The sequence below is a fragment of the Gallus gallus genome, chromosome 1 (genome assembly GCF_016699485.2).
Source record: "Gallus gallus isolate bGalGal1 chromosome 1, bGalGal1.mat.broiler.GRCg7b, whole genome shotgun sequence".
Classification (NCBI taxonomy): Eukaryota; Metazoa; Chordata; class Aves; order Galliformes; family Phasianidae; genus Gallus; species Gallus gallus.
In genome coordinates, this window is record NC_052532.1 from 130,075,052 (window position 1) to 130,089,637 (window position 14,586).

Sequence of the window (14,586 nt, forward strand, 5' to 3'; positions counted from 1 at the left end):
TGGAGTGCCTGTGGGTCACTCTAGGAATCCCGAGCCGGTAGTTTTTGCATAGAGCCGTATAGGTTATTTGTAGATAATCCTCTGCCTTTTGGAAAAGGAGTGTAGCAGATTGAGCTGTACGTACATCGTTAAATAGACAACCAGTGGTGAGATGGGTAGCTTTGGAAAGTGATGCAGCAGGCTGCTTCTCAGGGGTTGCCTTTATTGATGAAAATTGATAAAACTGAGCAAAATAGGGCTTTCTGGGAAAATCAGTTCCTCAAGAACAAGGTTAAAAACAACATCCAAGCTGTTGGAGCGCTCTGTGTTTTGGGGAACTGAGGTTTTTGAGTAGTTGATTTCGAACAGAACTAAATTGAATGTGAATTCATCTTCTCACATTGGTTGTAAGAATGACCTTTTTCAGACAATTTTATATCTCCAGAATATAGTGAACTGAAAATGCAGCACTTGGCGCTGTGTCCGTCTTGCTCATCAATTTCTCTGAAACTTTGGAGGGAAACTATCACTATGTCAAACGGACTGGCAACTTGAAGATGTGAACTGAAAGGCTTATTACCTGCTGGTAGCAGAGCTGGGTGTTTTAGCCAACAGCTGGTGACATCCCTACCTGTCAGAGCTGGAATGTAAGCAGGATCATTACCCAGGCTATTTGGGGAAAATACGTCTGAAGTTGAGAACAAAATATTGGCAGAATAAAATATATCTGTGTGCAGTGACATGCTTACATGCGTGTCCCTTAGTGTTAGTTAAACTAGGGAAATCAGTGGTCGTGTTTTGTTTTTTACATAGTCTTATACTGTTGTGTTGTAAATCAGGTGAGTTTTAATGTGAAAACTGGGCTTTTTTTTAAAACCAAATAAATTCATGCTGGATGTGATGATTTAAAGACTGAAAAATTGCCCTGAATCTTGGATTAATCCTTTAAATTTCAGTTCAGGACTAAGCGTTGGCATGTTCTCTGATATTTTAACTGCATCATGCCTTCTTCTGCTGTTACTGCTTGGTGATCCCCATAGCTGAATGCGTCACACCTCAGCGTGGAAATGGCAAGCCTTTGGTTCTGTGGACACCTGTTAATGATACCAAATGCTGCTTACGCGTGCTATTTATGTCAGCTGTATGTGAAATATTTCAACTTCTCCACTGTGCCTACAAGATTAGCTTTCCTCCCGAGTGAAGTTAGATGTTAGTGCCTCTTGATTGCTTTTGCACTCCTGTTAGCAGCGTGTTCTTTAAACTCCTGTGGCACATTCACGATGACAACAAATACAGAGCCTGTAGGTGTTAACGTGTCTTGTGCTGATGTGTGGTTGTGCCGCAGTGCACCGTTTCTTCCAGTGATTCAGATAACATTCCAACTTCTGAGGGAAAGTAAATTTCGAGAAGCGTTATTGGGGCAGTTGGTTTTACATTTGTAGTCACAGAAGTCACTTGTGTATTGGTTAGAGGTCTCCAGCAAGCCAGCTTTCCTAACAGGGTCTTTTTCTACTATAACCTTTGTTTGGAAACCTGCTAGCAGCTTCTGGGGGGCGGATGGAGGAGCAGAATAAAAAGTGTTCGGGGGGGATGGGAAATGGAAGTCTGACTCTAGCTGATAGCTATGCGTGATGTTAGTTTGTTGGTATAATGCCAATTTATTACAGCAGGTGCCAACATTTAAGACAGAAAGAAAACATCCAAGCTGCCCACAGACTGGCTTGTTAAGATGAGAGGTTTCCCATAAATGGTGCATCACTAATGGATTGCCAGGCCGTAAGCTTTAGCTGTTTAGAGGAAGCTGTAAGCAAACTGATGGTTTTCTCCCACTTTTTCAGTAGAGACTCCTGGTATGAGCTGAGCTTCAGATGTACTGGCTGCAACTGTGGCAACACCTTCTTTACTTGCTCATTGCTGGCAGTAAACTTATACAGATATGTATTGCTTCTGTAGAAAAGCCAATATGGTGTTTACAGCTTCTTTGACTTGCAGTGTGGCAAGGAAGTGTGTACCCTCTGCAGATAAATCCTGACCCAGCAATTCCGAGATTGAGGAGTCTCATGTACTTTTCTTGGAATAAAAGTTTCACTGCCTTTTCTCCATTTCAACGTACTCTTACCTTTATAATCGCTAACATTACTAACAGTATGTGTCCTCTGTCGGTGGTACTACTTTGTTTCCTAGAAAGCCTGAAACAGTTTGTTACACTTCTGTAAAGTGTCTTTCAACTTTTACATGATCAGAGGGATATGTGATTGCTTTCACAGTCATCTGAATCAGAATTGATTGGGGCATTGCCAGACAGAAGCTAACAGGACACTTACTGTAATTGTTGAGTGCAGCTCAGTAATGAGGCTGAGCCTATTTGATAATTTTCTTGAGTAGATTTTTTTTTCTAAGCTCAATTGCACTGAGTGACTGAAATTTGTTTTGTTGTAAACACGGAAGGCTGCAAAGTTTACGAATTAAGTGGATGTCTGTCTTAGCCCTATTTGTTACTTCTGATGTTGAACTGATGGCCTGTCCTGTCAAGGCCTGTTTTCCATAGACAAATGTTAGAATTGCCTGAGGTAACCGACTGTCAGTTTTTCCCCATTAAAATGATGTTTAGTCAGTCATGACTCCTTTGCAGGTAGTGAGTCCCAGTGTGATCTGCTAGCTGTGTACAATCAAAATGATTATGTACTAGGAGGGTCTTACCAGCTAGTTTCCTGAAAACAGTTGAGGTGACAGAATGTGCCAGTTAAAAAATAGGAATACTGATTTAACCTGTGATCAAAGTATTTTCTGAGAAAGCTGCAACTATATGAAAAATTGGGTATGTTATTGACTTGGATACTTCATTTGACATAGTTCATAAAATGGAGGGTGCCTGACAACAATTCACAGCCATTAACATTCTTGTACTGCTTCTGTCTTAGCACAAAATGTAGTAGAGGTTGCCTTTCTTTACCTGGATTTTTTTTGAAACTTTTTTCTCCCTTCTCCCCATTCTATAATCGGCCCCATTTTCACTTTCAGAATTGGCAGAGGAGGCAAAATGTGACTGACCAACAAAAACACAGCAGACTCCTATAGGATCCTACTACATCCAAAGGCTTTGGTGAAAGTTCTGTCAGCAAATAAAGCAAATTTCTCACAGATGTGTGAGATGGATTCTGTTCATGTGTCTGTGGCTTCTGGGGGAGAAAGTAACTACCTCTTCCTTCTGCTACTCCACCTGTGCCCTATCCCAAGGCATTTCTGAATAAATCTTGGCACTCCTTCTAACTGAATGACTTTTATTGCCAAAGTTCTGTGTAAGTACACAAAAAATAGATAAAGGCAGCCATACTTGGAGGTGTTTCTACAGCAATAATGTGTTTGCAGTAGCAGGACTGCATTGCTTGGCTTCAGCTGTACCAAATTGCTACCAAACCTACCAAATCAGGATTGTCCTTTAATTTCCAAAATCATAGTTGCAGAACTCAGATATGAAATCTGTTAGTGCAGCGTATACAATACTGAAAGTGAGGAGACTGGCAAGTATGTGCCTTAATGGTTAGGTATCATGCAGAAAAGTGATATTAATGTACCTCTGATGGGGAGACTAATTAAAATTATGTTTTGGTCATTTGGAAACTTCCCCAGTGCTTGCATGTTTATTCCACGCTACTTCTGCGTATGTGGATGTAATACATCTTGTCTGAGGTGGCCTGCTTCCCACTGAATGTATTTTTATTGCACAAGATGTTATGTATGGAATGTATTTCATAGCTCTAGGTGGAAACTTTTCCTGGATTCCACTACCTACTGCCTCCTCCTACATGAGAATTAACACACTATCCCAAATAAACTCGTGTAGATGGTCAAGACGCTGCATGCTCTGATAAAATACTTAGATTTTAATATAGATTTCTCTTCAGTGGCTTTCTCATGGGGTTTGTGTTGACTGTTGAAGTGTGGCTTGATCAAGGAGAAAAGAATTACTGATAGTTCTGCAACTATCAGAAGGTTTTGGCATAATTTTTTAGCTTCAGTAAGACTTCTAAGCCTAGGCAGCAATGGTGCTTACCACAGCAATTTCGCTCAAAGTTCTTTCCCTGGCTATCATGTGATAGAGTAAATAGTGCTTGTTAGCCTGCTATCTTGAGACTGAAAAAAGGGGAGAAATTTGATTAACCTAGCAAGCAATTAACACCTTTTTTTCCTCAAAATCGGAGACTGCCGCACCAACATTATTTCAGTGAGAAAATAAATATTATTCTAGTCTGTTAATAAAAATGGACTTTTTTCTAATGCTAAATCATAAAATTAGTGTAGATTCATATCTCTGCAATTCAGTAGACATATTCTAGGACTGATATTTTTCAGTTGAAGATGATACTTGCTGTTGGCATGGACTGCATGCGAAGTTTTAGTGCACTAGAAGTACAATAAAATTTGATGCTGAGTGTTTAAAAATGAGTAAAATCATACAAATCAACTCTTCTGAGCTTTCTATTTGCAGTTTGACCACCAGCTGCCAAAGCAGTAAGGGTTTTACCTGACTTCAGCAAATGGAAGAGAGATCAGACCAATTAGGTTCATCAACTGCTTGATCTCGAGCTTACGTTCAGTATCTGCACTATGAGCCTCTGAACACAATGAGGCTGACAGAGTTATGTGAAGGTTTATCTTTTTTTTTTTTTAGGATATATTTATCCCTTATTAGAGCTGGTTGTATGCACTTACAGCAAATAAGAAATTGAGTATGTTTTTTAGGATGTTGTACTCCAGTTCTAATTCCATACTTGCAACTGCAAGTTGCAGTGTAAGTCTAGAGTCTTCCTTAGACTTAATATTTACTAGTGTAAATTCCAGAAGGTGTCAATTCCAGAAACTCCAGACTGCTTCAGTTCTGCCAAAATGGGGCAGTGTGGTATACAGCTCAGTCACTGGAGTAAAGTTGCTTTAAAATTAGGGGCTCTCATTTGCATTGAATGACAAAACCAAAAGACCATACCTTTTTTTTATAGAAATAGTCTTGAGGGTCAACTGCCAAGAACATGCATAAATCAGATGAGAACGATAACAGTCAATCTGTAATAATGAGAGAGTGCAAAAGCTGGCACACCATCAGGAGACACCCAAAGTATTTGCCGGGGCAGCATTTCAAGGTGAACTAAGAACTGCAACACGGACTGCGCTGGGTGGGTTACTGAACAGTTGTTCCCTTATATTGATTCACGGGATCGATATGTATAAAATCAGAAGCAGTGTAGCTTAAGGTGCTTTTTTCTTCCTAACAGCATATGGCTGTATGGAAAAGTGTATTCCTTTTTTCTATTTCCTTTCACTCACTGTAGCACTAATTTCAAGTGACTACAGGCCAAACTGGATCAGGGGACTGATCTGAGCTAAGGCTAACAGCAAAAGCAAGCCAATTTAAAACTCTGTCAGGGCTAAAATTAATAGATGTTTATCTCTTACTGTGGAAAGAAAAGCATGTATGATAAAATTAGTTTTTATAGCATGTCCAAAAACAGCTGCCAGATAATAACCGAAGGCTTGGAAGAAGCAACTGGGACTAAAGCATTTGTTTCAAGAGGACTTTTGCACGTATTGCCTGACACCCGTTTTTGGCATAGGCTCATTCCCTGTAGATGTGTCTCTAAGCTTGGCCATTCATGCACATTTTAGGTTTCTGTTTATGTTAAAATAAGATTAAATGCCGTCTTAGCACAGTTTTAAGAGTAACGTAGGCTTATTTCAAACAACATCACCGTAGTGTTCCTCTCCTCTTTCTGAAGTTAGAATCATGTTGCTTCTAAGTGGAACCAACTGTGGGGAAACTGGGTGAGAACAAGTAGTGTAAGGTTGCTTTTCAGCAATATCTTGGTGCCTCAGGACTCCACTGCTCTGCACTACCATTGGTACCAACACAAAGGTCGGTAAGCTCTAGATATGGGTGGTGCAGGTGTACTGTGGATCAGCTTGCCTTATGCCATGCTGTGAAACTTCATTAGTAAGATTTCAGACTAAATTACTGTTTTCAAGCTATTTTTCAGAGCAGTAGCTAGAATTTACAGAAGGAGTCTGCCTGAGGAAAAAGAAAATTCTGAAAGCTTTAAATTGTCAAAGGATTCTCTTGTTAAGCATATGAAGCTGAATGGGAAATGATAGAGCCAGTGAGTTCTTGGAATAATAAATCTGCCAGTATGGTTTGGCTAGAAGAGGGGAAAAACATCACTGCTTTAGAACAGATAATTGGAAATCCAAATGTCTACTACAAGGTCAAGCGAGCTGATGCTACAGAAAATAAGTTTTCCTGGGCTTCTCCTTAATGTAATTCTAGAAGTAAGTTGACTTACCTGTCCGGAAGCAGATCTTTGAAGGAACTTCATTGGGCCCAAATATTTGGGAGTTTGGAACAGACCGTTGATATTAATGTTTTCCTTGCAGATGAGTCTGAACAATTTTATAGTAGCGTGAACCCTAAACCTGATGTTCCCACAATTTAGATTCCATAAAACTTACTGATGGTGTCACTTGCTTGTCTAGAAGGAAATGCAGAGTTTCACTGTGCAATCAAATAGGTAGTAACTTAAACCAGAAATATTCCTGAGACTTTATCCATCATGCTTAGACTGCTACGGAAGAATAGGGAGGCAGGAAGGCTGGTCAGGTGCTTGATCCTTTTCAGCTTTCTTACAGGTAACAGTTTTTTACATTCACTGTTCCCTTATAGCTTTGATAGACCACAGAATACCTGTATTCTGTAATAATTTACTGTGGCTTTTCGTGGGTGACTTTTCATAAAGCTTATGCAACCAATTTTTTTTGTTTGTTTTATAATTTAAGTTCATGCTGCCCTTTGGGTCTTCATCTTGACTTTTGTTTGCTGTTGTATCAATTAAAGAGGGGAACCTCTTGTAGTGTCTTGATTTTTTTTCTTGCTGGCTGCTTCATAATCCTTCTAAGTGCAGGTTATGGAGAAGTTAGAATTTAAAGAGCCAAATGGTACACCTTTGCAGAAAATCTTCCTACCTCCTTATGCATTCTGTTATACACAGGTAATACTTGCATACAACGTGACATGCAATAATAGAACATTCAGTCTATGGAAGAGCTAGAACTGTTTATGCACAACACAATTAGCTGCAACATTCTGTTCTTTTTTGGTAACTTCCCCAGTTAAATAGGTAGGTCTTGAACCAAACTTCTGCTTGTTTGGTAGGTAAAAGTATCCTTTCTTACCAGTATTTACTTCCTTTTCCAGTAGTCCTTTAGGCAATGTTTCTCTCAGCTTGCCTAGTTTTGGAAGTACGTACAGTCACTGAAGGCTCCATTGTAGTGCCATCTCTTTCATTAAGGAGGGAGGAAAACTGATGCCCTCATTTCAAAAGCCTTCTGTCTTCGTTTTTGCTTAGAACCAAGTTGACTGCTGAGTGCTTCTCATCTGTTGGTAGGTGCAAGAGGACAAACAAGGAGACTGGACTTCTCTCAGTTGGAGTGAAGGCTATCCATGTTCCCTGATCCAATTACTAACATATTATTCTATTGTAATTATGATGTTTTCTTTTCCTTGCACTTACAACAACTGATAAAGGATCTGGAGAGTTGCAAAGTCAAATAGGAAGCTTGCCTATTGAACAATGATGCTACTAGGTCATAATTTTTCACTTCCTTTGTAAAAGTCAAGGCAAGTAAGCATTGGATAACTGGACAGTTCTTAAGCTGGTGTATGTTTGGAATGAAAATTGATAATGAATTAAAGGTTTTATTGAGTTCTCTTTATAGACAAATCTTACATAAATTTTGCAACCTATAAAAATCTGGGGGGGAACCCTCACTTTTCATCTTCAAGCATAAAACTTCAACTGCAGTGGCAACTTTATAATACAATTACAAATTCTGGACACCGTGTACACTTATTGCAAAGGTGGACGTGCTATTTAGTCTGAGGCTTCAGCACACATCTGCTTGGATGAGTTATTTGCAAGCTTATACAGCCATAATCCTTAGCTCCAAGGGTATTACTGCTCATGTGCCATGGAAGGTTACAGTGAAACTCTTCTCTTACCAAACTGGTCTCTTTTGGCAGTTTAGCTTACCAGTGCTAGTATTGAAGCTTTTAACTCAAAGCCACAAGAGAATGTAGGTCAGTTTTTAAGCATTAAACTGACCACCAAAGTGGAATAGTTTCATAAAAAGAATAACTGTTGCTGCTGATTTTCAGTTCAAAGATTCTCTGTTAGGAGACCTCCATTAGCAATAACTGCTAGAAAAATTCCCTGGCTAGTTGTAATTCATTTTCAAAGAGCTTAATCTCACACGACTAAGCATTTTGGCTGCCCTGAAATAACAGTTGTCTCCCTTCACATCTACAGAAGGATCTAGCTGAAATTCTAGAAAGCAGTGGCACTTGGAGCCCTTCACACTTTCCCTCATTAAGTGCACACAGCAGAGCAGTCTCAGCTGTACTGGAAGCCTTTCAGTCCTCAGCGGAGCTCGGGCTGAGGGAAGGGAAGAATCCTTGGCCCTTCTTGGGAAGGCGAGGAGAGGGAGGAGGTGTAATGCTAGCTTTGTAGTGCGTTAGCTGAAGCTGCTCGTTTTGGATGACCTGTTTCTTTCTTTGGTGCAGGCTCTTATCCCCCTGTTGACTGATGTTAACAGCACAGTTCAGTTGTCCAACAGCAAGTTGCTAGTGGCATTTAGGAAGCGTTAGTGTGCTGAGAACATCCACATGGCAGACACTGTGTGAGAGCTGTGCTCTGAGCTGGCTGCTGGAGGGCACAGGGAATATTCTGTGTCAGTTTGCATTGTCCCCTAGATGGTATTCTTATGAGATGCCTGTGTGCAGACACCAAATTAATCTACCAGAATGGCAGATCTTACACTTTCTAAGGCAAATGAAACATTTTTATGATTTCTCTTTTTACCTACTTTGAGAAACCAGCATGTAGTAGTGGAAAATATCCTTCAAAATACGGAGAGGGTTTTTACTTTGCAGGGGCAGTGTGTGTAAACTTCAACTGAAAAAAATATAAACAGTTTTACAGATTAATTGCTGATTAAGTATTAGATACTAACTAAATGTGCTGAATTCAAAGTGACACCTAAATGTAACTTTTGAATCTTAGGACAAGTAAATTTCTGTATATACATCTATCTTCAGTTCCGAATCTGTTCCTTAGCTTCTTCCTCATAGTCACTGTCTGGCACGTATTTACAATGGACAAAGAGATGAACATAAATAAAACCCTCTATTGTGTAACTCTCAATGTCCAAGCGAGCTGCACGTACTGGAATAGTTCTCACTGCAAATCCTACGCTAAGATTTCCACATGCATTTAAGAGCAGCTTTTAACCTGGTCTGATGGAAATAATTTATTATGTTGTAGTCTGAGATACCTGAAGTAAATGATTAGTTTCTGAAAAAATACAAAATTTCAAATGGACAAATAGTTCTGCTGATAACCTTCCTCCTTCTCCTGGGACCTCTTCCTATTTAGTTTTCCCTCTGCCCCTACTTTTCCTTTTAAAAGAAACTTCTCTTTTGATCTGAAGCTCTAAGCTTTCATAGCTATGGATTTTGAAGTGCCTTTCCTGTCTGTCCTAGGTTTTCTCAGAATACTCATTTACCTCATGTTACCTGAAACACTGGGGGCACATTAGCAGTCTGTAATGGACACCTGTCCTCTGCTCAGATGGGACTGTCTCACTCACCAAACACATTAACACTTGCTCCTTTGTGGCAACTTGAGCAATTCCGGGGGTGTGGGGAGGTTGGGTAAATGGGGAGAAGGGGAAATAAAATAACTTGGCTCTCTGGAACAAACAGAAGACTTGGGAATTGTTCAGTAAAAGATTTAATTGCTCGAGAGCGTGTTAGTTATGTGATTCCATGGTACCAGTCCATGGTAACCACATATGTAGTTTGTAGTGCTGATGATAACAGTGCTTTGAAGGTTAAAATTTTGCTGTCTTAATTCCTTCCCAAAATTTGGGAGTTTACAGTTAGAAAGGATTTTTGATACCTCATGGTACTTTTGTTCTAAAGGGAAGCCTTATTAAGTAAGACTCCAAACTAATGATGAGGTATCAGAAATTGTAATTTACTGGATTCTTAGAAAATGACAGACGTTGTCTGACTCTAGTTTTCAGTTTTGAGGTATGATTTTCCTTTAGGCATTAAAACCTGTAACTCAATTGAGGAACTTCAGCAACTAGGAACAGGAACGCTGGCTTAGTGGAGAGGAAAGAAAGGTTAATTCAGACTACTTTAGCGCATGTTGTTTTCCATTAAATGCTTCTGGGTTGGAACCCTGACAATTAAAAACCGTTCTCTGTAAGTATTTATTTCTATCACTGCCTTAAGAATGAACATCTTTACAGGCCCTTTGCAAAGATGGTAGAAAGTAAAACAAAGGTTCTTTGAGTTGTCTTTTTATTCTTCTCCCTTCAACTCTGCTTGGAAATGAAATGTAATTCAGGATTTTCAGCATATTTGCACTAGAATAAGCTATCGTATAGCATTAACCATTGGTTTTCCATTTGGAAAGTGGCCTTGAGATTAAGGACTTTGTTTAATCACAAATATTGAGCTGTTATTGTGCTTGCTGTCTTTGCTTCTCTGTGTTATTGGACTTTCTTTTTGCGACTATGTACAAAGTAAACTCATCTGTACTGGAGTTAAATTAGTTTAAACAATGCTTTTTATTGATAATTTCTTTTTTAGTAGTGCAATATATCACAAATTCTTGAGAAAAACATTTCAAGGCTCACATGGCACAATTGTGTACAATACACGCACACAAAAAAATGCAGCCTCCAGTCTCATTTGCTTCACATATGAAAATCAACCATTTTTAGGGTAAAAAAAAAAATGCATCTGCTCTGGAGCTGTACTGGACAGTAGTTTGTAACAAAGTTGACACCCTCTTTTCTGAAGTTTGAAGCTGTAAAACTAGAAGCATTTCAAAAGAAAATTCTTTCATGACCTGTGTGCTAAACTAGATCTCAACGTTTTTCTTCTGAAACTGATAACCTGAGTATTTCAGATGTTTTTTGAGAAGCTGTCTGATGTATTAATCTTGAAACTTGATAGGTTGAAGACTGAAATTGTTCTACTAGCTTTTTAACCTACCAGAAATCTTTCTAAATGACAGGATTTGGAAACACTCCTGAATTTTTCCAGTGTGCTCTCATTCTTAAATAGCTTATTCGGCCTGTCATCAAAAATCTCTTTGAAGGTGTGCTGTAACAGATAATACCAGGAGAATCAAGTCATCTGAGGATGCCTATTATATACATGATTTCATTGTACCTGACTGTCACATGTGTATTTATCTGTTTAGGTTCAGACGAAGAAGGAAGAAACTTTGCCACCATCGCTTAGTCAAACCATTCCAACTTTCTATTTTCCTCGAGGATGTCCTAAGGAAAAAGTAAATATAGATGCTGTGATTGCCAAAATTGAGAGAACTTTCTCACAGTTTCCAAATGAGAGGGCAACTTTAGATGACATGGGGAAAGTTGCAAAGGTGAGAATTTGTTAGCTAACTGCTTTCAGTACTGTACATCTGTGGAAAGAATACATGTATTCTGTGTGCTTCTTCTTGCATTATGTGTATTCATCTCCTATTAAGTAGTGCCAGTAAGATGACGTGATCACTAATGTTGATAGCATGATAGCACAGTCGTGTGGAAATCTTTGTATTAACCACGTCTCAAAATGCCCTTACATTATGCTTAGAGAATGAAATGAACCACAGAACCAAATGTGTTCATAGATTAATACGCCTTTTGGTTTCTGACCTACATGATAGTAGTTGTGTGATGAAAACGTTACTGTCATTGGTATAAAATCTTCCAAAGGCTGTTTACTCATTCAGCAGTGTTGTGAGCATCCATTTTAAAGATGCTGAAATACAGAATGGTTTAGCAACTTCATAGCTTAACTCCTCAGTCATAATAGAAGAGTTATTTTATAGTTACTGTAGAGTGACAAAATACTGAATTACAGAGTAGCTAAGATTGTTCATATGTTATGTAATGCACAATAAACTAATTGATTCAACATTAAATTTTAGCTTTTGAAATGTTGATCTTGGTCATGAGCCTTTGGTTCTCATTCCTGTTCTTGTCACTTTGTATTTCAAGTCCAGGGTTTAGAAAAATAGAAACAAACTTTTCTGTAGACCAGAATTAAGTGATGAGGAACTCCCAGTTTACCTCACCAGAAGCATTTAACTGCCAAGCTGAAATATAGGGTTTTGCAGCTCCTTTCCATGTAGATGTGATGCTTCAGCAAGAGAGCAGGAAGGGTCCAGTCAACTACAGTTCAATGATGAAAGGCATCCTCCTGATGGGTAGGGTAAAGCCTCACAGACAAAGGAAATTTTGTCAAAATAACTTTTAAAATATGTATTTATTTTTAAATGCAAGTTAAAGTATTGTGTGAAAAGTAACTGTTGTTTTTCTCCAGTGACCTTACACATATTGCAATATTGAGTTTTATTTGAGATCCAAATAAGAATTTCAGATGTTAGCACATCTGACCACTCCAAGTCATAGTTAGTTTTAGGTGAAAGGCACTTAGCTGATAAGGCAGAGGAAGCTTGGAGCAGACACAGAAGCAACACTATAGGTACATAGGAATTCTGAAATTGTAGAGGGTGTACCCAGTAAGTGTTGTGAAGCATACAACTGATGCTCAGTGCAGGCTGACCTGCTACTGAAAATGGGATAAAAACTTTGCATGCATGTGCAAGGATGCAGATAAGTTGAGATATCTTCTGAGGCAGACAAATGTGTGCTAGCTGTCATCCAGAAGTTGAGCTTAAGACAGCATAAACAGTTACACATCTTAAACATATCCAGCCCGTTAGTAGAGCCTATTAGCATGGACTTCATTCAACTGCTTGGAGCATGAATGTGTAACTGCATTCATGTATTAGGAATGCTACAAGATTGCCTGATATTTTACTTTCTTAAGAAGTTTTCAGAAACAGTTAAAAAAATAATCTGTGTTTATATAGTTTCAGAAATGCTTTTAATCCCCTACAGATACATTCAGTGTTACAATAAGGTTTCTCCCATGATGTTGCCTTAATGTTTTTTCTTAATGCTTGTAAAACTTAATTAGAGAGATTTATAAATGAGGAGTAGCCCTCAGATAAACAATCAATGAGTTGACTTGATGTATACTCTAATTATAGGCTTGTGATTGCCCACTCTACTGGAAAGGTCCTTTGTTTTACTGTGCTGGAGGTGAACGAACAGGATATGTGTCAGTTCATAAATTCGTTGCAATGTGGCGAAAGTAAGTAGATTACTTTTTCAGAGATGCTGTATTTTTATTTCTTTAATTGAAATGTGTATTCTAAGCTCTGAATGAGATCCAGTGTATAAAGGGAAAGAAAAGAATTTCCTGTAATCAACTGTTGACAGCAAACTTGTACATGAGAAAATGGAAGTATGCCACCCCTTCTAAAACAAGCAAATCTTTATTTGTTATGATCAAAGATTTTGAAATATTTTTTGATAAAAGGCTGGCTATTAATGGGAAAAGTGAAAACCAGGAGCATAGCTTGCAGGTGTCAGTTCTGAGCAAAATTACTTCTTTCTAGTTTACATTCTAGTTCTAACTTGAAAATGTCTTCTCATGTAAGCAATTGCATGTAGTACCCACCTACAAGACAATACTGCTTGATAACTTCCCCTGTAGCATAATTTGCCATGTGTGATTAACTTTTGAAGTAAATGTTGTGGTTGCTGTTTCATAGGCCTTTCTCAGGCCCATAGGAAGTGTATCAACAATTTTCTGTGTACAATAGTAAATGCATATATTTACATTTCAGGATACTTCAGACCTGCTATGATGATGCTGCCAAGTTTGTTCATCTTCTAATGAACCCTGGATGCAACTACTTAGTGCAAGAAGACTTCATTCCTTTTTTACAAGTAAACTGCAATAAGAACTAGCTCTGGAAAGCACAACTAAATTATGAATTCTTTTTTTTTTTTTTGAGCTAACAGTACATTTTCATGGTCTTCATTAATGCTCATTAATAGTATTTTAGTGTGATTCACTTTGTGTGGTCCACTGAGACACTAATGAGTGACTTCTTTTGGAGTTGATCATTGTATGTGAAGTGAGATCTTTTAAGACCTACAGTAAGATGTATGAATCTAAAATTGCTTGCAGGAGTATCAGACAACCTTTAGGGTTTTGAAAGGAGGTTGAAATTACAATGTTCTGAAAGCAGTGTCTCATGTTATGTTAGTCCACGATGCCAGAGATGGATATTGGAGGGATGGCGGTAGAGGTTGAACCTTCCCACCAATATCCTGTTACGTTTTGTTGCTGTGCGACTGATGGCAGCAGAAGGGCAGCATGACAAAATAAACATGGAAGTGCAGATGAAGCAAATGTGTGTCACTGAATTCCTCTTTTCAGATAAAAATGCCACCCACTGACATTCATTGACACTTACTGAACATTTGTAGAGACCAGATAGTGAGCACAGTGAGGCAGTGGGTGGTGTGTTTCGGCAGTGACAACTGTGATGTGAAAGACAAGCCATGTTCCAAGACAGCCGTGCAGATGTTTTTTTGTTTGGTTGGTTTTTTGGAAGCACA

At 38.7% G+C, this 14,586-nt stretch overlaps 1 protein-coding gene across 8 annotated transcripts in view; it reads left to right on the forward strand.

Moving 5' to 3' along the window:
* The window catches only part of PPP2R3B (protein phosphatase 2 regulatory subunit B''beta), a 50,152-nt gene that overhangs the window by 19,057 nt on the left and 16,509 nt on the right, over window positions 1–14,586 (forward strand). For all 8 annotated transcript variants that reach the window (XM_015277739.4, XM_004938451.5, XM_416866.8 and 5 more), the window contains 3 exons: window positions 11,301–11,486; window positions 13,164–13,267; window positions 13,806–13,908. In XM_015277739.4, coding sequence (XP_015133225.1) covers window positions 11,301–11,486; window positions 13,164–13,267; window positions 13,806–13,908 — 393 coding nt within the window. The remainder of the gene's footprint in view (window positions 1–11,300; window positions 11,487–13,163; window positions 13,268–13,805; window positions 13,909–14,586) is intronic.